Raw genomic sequence first — 6483 nt, forward strand, 5'->3', positions numbered from 1 at the left:
CCTGCATAAAAATCCATTCTGCATTCCATAGATAAACTTGAAACCACTTGAGCTGGGGGGGGGGGGGGCGGCGGCTTCATTTTGGTCAGGAGCTGGACAAGATGTATAGAAGTCCTAGGGTACTTCTGAAATTCTGTGATTCTCTCCTTGTCCATCAGGCATTCACTGCTCACCTCCCAAACTGGTTTCCCACCCTCTTCCCATCCCTCCTCTCCCACCAGCATCCCCAGGGAGAGCACTGGGGTGAGGACAAACGTCATCCCTTCATTGACCCTGAGTGAGAAGCAGATAGGCTCTCTGGGAATCCCCAGGGAAGGGCAAGGAGGAAAGGGTCATAGGGGAGGAGGAAAGGCTGTGAAGCTGAGAAACTGCCTGCCATCGTTCTCAGGCCCCCGGGGGTCACTCAACTAGGTGCCTCCATTTAGGCCTCCACGGAGGTCAGGGAAGAGTCCTGAAGGCTCTTTTCCTCTCTAGAGGTTCTCACCACCCCTGCTCCCCACCCTACCTCAAGGTTCCCTATTGCTTCTGGGCTAAAAATGGAAACTCCTCAGGCTGGCATTTAAAGCCATACACAATCTAGATCCACCTTCTATTTCCTGCCTTACTTTCCCATTTCACCCCTCTGTGCCCAAGTCAGCCAAGCCTGATTAATCCACCGGAACTCAGCCTCCTATCTCCCATCTCTTAGCCTTTGCATGGGCTGTTCGCCAAGCCTAGAATGCATTCCCTCCTCGACCTTGTCTCTTTGAATGTTTTGCTTCCTTCAAGTCTCAGTTCAGGAGCCATCTCCTAGAAGAAACCCTTCCTGCTCCTGCCAATTGTTAATGCTCTCTCCTGAAACTGCTTTGTATTTACTCATCCCGGTGCGGGTCATGCCTTCGCAGCCTGAGAAGTGTGCTCTCTGAAGGATGCTGCTGTGGCTTAATGAATGCTTGTTGAACTACACTAAGTTGAACCAGAAAGGGTCAGTGATGAAAGAGATCTTAGAGACCACTTAGACCAGCCCCCTCACTTTACAGATGAGGAAACTGAGGCACAGAGTGGAAAACAGATTTTTCCAAGGTGACAGCTTGTTCGTGGCTGAACCAGGACTAGCCTAAGCTCCTTGAGAGGAGGGACTGCCTTTCACTTTTCTTTGAATCTCCAGAACTTTACACAGAGTCTGGCACATAGTAGGTACTTAATGTTTGCTGACTGAGTGACTGACCCCAGGTCTCCTGACTCTTTTGTCTACAACTATACTACCAGATTACCAAGGGTATCCTCATGGAAGGCAGCGGACCTAGCTTAGTTGTCATTACTCTCAGTTTCCGTAACTTCTCCGGGCTTTTTCAGTGCTCTTGACAGGACACAATGACCTTCAGCTTCTGCTGTTTTGGAGAGGAGAGGAGAGAGGAGAGAGGAGAGAGGAGAGAGGAGAGAGGAGAGAGGAGAGAGGAGAGAGGAGAGAGGAGAGGAGAGGAGAGGAGGGGAGGGGAGGAGAGGAGAGGAGAGGAGAGGAGAGGAGAGGAGAGGAGAGGAGAGGAGAGGAGAGGAGAGGAGAGAGAGGAGAGGAGAGGAGAGGAGAGGAGAGGAGAGGGGAGGGGAGGAGAGGGGAGGGGAGGGGAGAGGGGAGGGAGGGGAGGGAGGGAGAGGAGAGGAGAGGAGAGGAAAGGAGAGGGGAGGAGAGGGGAGGAGAGGAGAGGGGAGGAGGGGAGGGAGGGGAGGGGAGGGAGAGGGAGGGAGGAGGGAAAAAAGGAAGAAAGAGTATAAGTTTACAGGTTCTCTATTTTTTTTAACTTTTTGGAAGTTTTATTGATGTATTTTATTTTTAATACATGACAAACATTTCCAGATTGCCCCCACTCTGTGAGATCTCTTGCAAACTAAGCAAAACAATTGCTAATGATACAGGTTCTCTATCTAGGAAATGAATACATGGCCATGTCCATGGGAAGAACCTCTCTATGGGACCAGGAGCTACCTGGATCTATCTATTCTCTCCCTTATAGGTATCCCAAAACTTCCCAACCCAGCCCCCTTTTAAAACTATCAAGGGGAGTCACCTACAAACTAAGGGAGGATCCAGGACTAGGAAAGCTGCCTGAGGGGTTTCCTCCAGCACTATCTACAAGTCTAACAGGACAGAAGCAAGTTTGTTTGACTTTAGCAATAGGAATGAAGCACTAAAAGTGGGGTTTTAGACTGAGCTAGAGAAACCTTCCCTGATCCAAAAGTGTCACTGGAACCTCTATCCCCTCTGTCTCCCAAAGTCTCTATTCCCGTCCCCACACTACCACCCCATCACCATGGATTCTGTCCATTACCAACCTCCCCCCCCAACACACACCCTATCTCTTTAAAGAGTTCAGCCTATCGGCCCCTGGCCCCCGCCCCTATTTCCTTCTCCCCGCCTTCCCCGCTATTATTAAGCTCAGGACAGCTGCCAGCTTGTCCTGCAGGGATTGGGATCGGGACTCCTTTGGAGGGGCCACAGGGGCCACCTCTCCGGGACTTCTTGCTTCCTTTCCTCACGTGTCGCACCTTTCCCACAGCCTCTAGCACAGCTGAGTCAGGTGAGGGGCTGCGACTGCACCACCACTGAGAGTGGAGACTGAACCTGGGGCAGAGTTCCCGGGCCGGTCAAGGCCAGTTCTGTGCTAAGCCTCGTGGAGGGAAGGCTGGAAGGGTAGAATTCTTCCCTAAGTACACCTGGGGTCCTTGGCCTTCGACTCCTCTTCACCTGCCCCTCAACCCTCAAGGTAGGACCTGCTAACATTTCTTCCCCCACTCCCTGGCCCTCTGCTGTCCTTGCTCTCTCCTGCACCTTGGTAATGAAAGGGATGGAGTGGGTGAGTGCCCCTGAGATAACAGCCTGGGGCTCCTGGCCCTCCTCTAAGGAGGACAACAGCCCAAGAGTTAGGAGTGACCCCTATAACTGCCTTCCCTCTTTGGGCTGTTAAGAGGTTCCCCAGATTCTCCTCAGGGAGATCCTCTCTCTCAGAAGGAGAGTTGAAAAATTGAGATCTCTTTGGAGAGGAAGAGGTTTCAGTTCTGGGGTATCAGGTCTGATGAGAGTTCTAGCAACCTAGGTGTCCCAGTCTGAGTTGTTTAGTTTCTCAGAGCTGGTACCACTACCCCTGGATTTCGCATAGAATACCCTCCCCTTAACACTGATCCCAAGATGACATGAGGGAAGAGTCAGTTTTCAACTAAACTGGGCTACCCCACCCTACCCACCCTGGAGTAGAGAAGAGCAAAACCAGGGTAATTACAGATGGTGGAAATTCTGATAGGAAACTCCCTTTGTTTTCCCCAGTCTACCAGAGCTGAGCTGACACAGAGAGGTTCTGGAGAGGACAGCCCAATCATCATGGGTCCTTTCCTGGGAAAGTACAGGGACCTTAGCTCTTGGGCCCTCCGTTCAGGAGTGAGCTTCCTGAGGACGGCTCCCCTTGTTTGAGCGGTTGAGGGGAACCCCTGGGTGAAGGAGCTGAGAAACAGCTGCTATAAGAATTGTGGGAAAGAAAAGTAACCAGTTAACTTGGTCATTTAATTTCAGCTCTGCTCCCCTTCTGTGGGAAAGGGGCTCTTACACCCACTAGTCCTTCCCCCTTCCCTGCTTTGAGCTGGCTGACAGGTGTGTGCCCCCTAACAAGGTAGCTTCTGCATCTCTTTCCCCTACACACAGAAAACCTCTCTGAACCTAGAAAGGTTAAGAGGAGACACCCTGAACAAATGGGGATCAGCTTGCTATATGATAGGCTTGGCCTCCAGCCCACCTGTAGTTAAAAAAGGCAGGGGTAAGGAGCCCCAGAATCTCTAGAAGGGATGATTTTATCCTCCGACCCATATCCCAAATCCGGCTGAGTCTTAGTTACACAGCTTCTTACCCTGACCTCCTGGCCCTGGTGGGTACAAGAGGTGAGGGCTTGGAGGGGTCTACACAAATGCCTGTGCCTCCATCCCTTCTCCAACCCTCTCTCTTTCTCTTCTCCTCATACAGAAAGTCCGGGGAGCAATGGGTGACTGGGGTTTCCTGGAGAAGCTGCTAGACCAAGTCCAGGAGCACTCCACTGTGGTAGGCAAGATCTGGCTGACGGTGCTCTTCATCTTCCGGATCCTCATTTTGGGACTCGCGGGTGAGTCTGTCTGGGGGGATGAGCAGTCAGACTTTGAGTGTAACACAGCTCAACCAGGCTGCACCAATGTGTGCTATGATCAGGCCTTCCCCATCTCCCACATACGCTACTGGGTCCTGCAGTTTCTCTTTGTCAGCACACCCACACTGGTCTACCTGGGTCACGTCATCTATTTGTCCCGGCGAGAAGAGCGGCTGCGGCAGAAAGAGAGCGAGCTGCGGGCGCTACAGACCAAGGACCCACGAGTGGAGCAGGCGCTGGCCACCGTGGAGCGGCAGATGGCAAAGATCTCTGTCGCTGAAGACGGGCACCTGCGCATCCGGGGAGCACTGATGGGCACCTATGTGGCCAGCGTGATCTGCAAGAGCCTGCTGGAGGCAGGCTTCCTCTATGGGCAGTGGCGCTTGTATGGCTGGATGATGCCGCCCGTGTACGTATGCCGACGCCTCCCCTGCCCACACCTTGTGGACTGCTTTGTGTCCCGCCCCACAGAAAAGACCATCTTCATCATCTTCATGCTGGTCGTGGGGTTGATCTCTCTAGTGCTCAACCTACTGGAGCTGGCACATCTCAGCTTCCGGTGTATGGGGCACAAGCTGAGGGCCCGGCAGGCCAGGGCTCGGCCAGGGACCTACTCTGCTGCCGTAGGGGACGGGGCTGCTATTGGTAGTTCTAGGGACCCCTATTCAGATCAGATGTTCTTTTACCTCCCCATGAATGAAACACCCACATCTCCTCCATGCCCCTCCTACAACAAGCTGTCTAGTGAACAGAACTGGGCCAACCTGAATGCAGAAGAGAGCCTGGCCCCCCAGAAGCGGAGCATGCTACCTGGGCCAGGGCCCTTGCTGACTCACTCTGAGGGCCCCTACCTGGCCCAGCCTCCCCAGACTGGGGACAATCCCCCAAGTCGCCCTAGTAGCTCGGCTTCCAAGAAACAGTATGTGTAGGGGGCCTGAGTCTTGACCCCCACCACCACAACCTCTAAGCAGAACTCTTCTTTTCAGGGAGAAGTGGTGGGGAGATGTTTCTCAGCCTCTTGTTTTGAATATGCCTCCCTCCCAAACTGCATATGAGTGAATTCTCCCACTGTAGAGGGAGTGATCTAGCCATGAACCTGTGAGGGCTGGCATTCCTGTGGACTGCAGAGCCTGGCTGCTTTTGGACCCCTGGCCTCCCCAGGCACCAAAGAGACCTCCAGCTGAATAGTAGGTGATCTTGGATTGTGGCTCATTGACTATTCCTTGGACCAACCAAACTTTATGCTATCCTGGAAAGGCCAACAGTGTTGACAGTACTGAGCCTATATAAATCCAGTTGTTGAGGCCCAATGGGTCAGACTTCCCAGATCATGTCTTTCTCTCCATCCCAACTGGTTTCATTCTGTCCAGCCTGGAGGTATTGGGTGGGGGAGTACAGGTGGATACATAGAAAAATGGACCCCATGTCTGTCTCGTGCTGTCATGGGGGGGAAAGGGGAGAAGGAGGAGTATCATGTCCCTTCAGGATTGAGGGTTCTTGATGTAAAAGTCCAAGGGAGCAGGACTCCCAAGTTATGTTCCTCTCTGGGTCCCCTAAGCCTTGGTGGATGAACTCATAGATGTGTTCCATTGCCCAGGTGTCCACCCTGGATTCAGGTTTAAAAATACCCTTGGAAGAGGAGAGGTTAGATTATGCTGTGCTGTATTGGCCTCCACCAAAGGGAGCCCTCACCCACATACACATATTGGAGCCACTGGGTCCTAGTCAAAAGCTGTGACTTCCTTGCCTGTGCCCTCACTTAGGGCTAGGTTAGCTACATCCTCACTCCATCCAGGAGAGAAGGAGCTAAGCCAGGGCTGGGAAAAGTGGGATTGGGACCTTTTCCACCCTAATGTTGTTTTCTGTTCTTCTAAAATAAATGGGACTTGAATATGAGTTGCAGCCTGTGTGACTTCATCTTCTTAGTGTAGGAAGAACAGAGGGGATATGGGGAGAGGAGGTGGGGGGGTGGGGAGAGGGAGGGAGGACATCCTTCACTGCCTCTTTCCTCTTTCTATCTGGTAACCCTAAAGGTAAGGGTGCCTCCCTCAAAGCTTTGTCCCAATATTTCTTCTCTCTCCTTTGATGATCTCATCCATGTCCATGGCCTCAATCCTTTCTTCTCAGATGGCTCCCAAGTCTATCCTGATATTCCTCACTGCACACACATACACACATAGGAATCAGTTACCAAGTCCTATTGATTCTACTCTCAATACATCTTAATCACAGGATCACAGATATAAAACTGCAAGGAACGAACCTTAAGGCCACCCGGTCCAATGCCACCTATTTTACAAAGGAGGGAATTAAATGACCTGCTCAGTGTGGCTAATAAGCA

The 6483-nt window shown here is 52.2% G+C and overlaps 1 protein-coding gene across 2 annotated transcripts; it reads left to right on the forward strand.

The window, feature by feature from the left end:
• The first annotated feature begins 2417 nt into the window (after positions 1-2417).
• Positions 2418-6038, forward strand: GJA4 (gap junction protein alpha 4). Of its 2 annotated transcripts, none has more exons than XM_020983716.2 (2): positions 2418-2555; positions 3986-6038. In XM_020983716.2, exon 2 carries the CDS (start codon positions 4001-4003, stop codon positions 5069-5071), a length of 1071 nt encoding a protein of 356 aa, XP_020839375.1. In that variant the 5' UTR covers positions 2418-2555; positions 3986-4000; the 3' UTR covers positions 5072-6038. The 2 variants fall into 2 exon arrangements, with proteins under 2 accessions (XP_020839375.1, XP_020839374.1); XM_020983715.2 differs by having other exon boundaries at positions 2419-2741.
• Positions 6039-6483: the final 445 nt, after the last annotated feature.

The sequence above is a fragment of the Phascolarctos cinereus genome, unplaced genomic scaffold, assembly GCF_003287225.1.
Source record: "Phascolarctos cinereus isolate Bilbo 61053 unplaced genomic scaffold, phaCin_HiC Scaffold_726;HRSCAF=1367, whole genome shotgun sequence".
NCBI classification, from domain to species: domain Eukaryota; kingdom Metazoa; phylum Chordata; class Mammalia; order Diprotodontia; family Phascolarctidae; genus Phascolarctos; species Phascolarctos cinereus.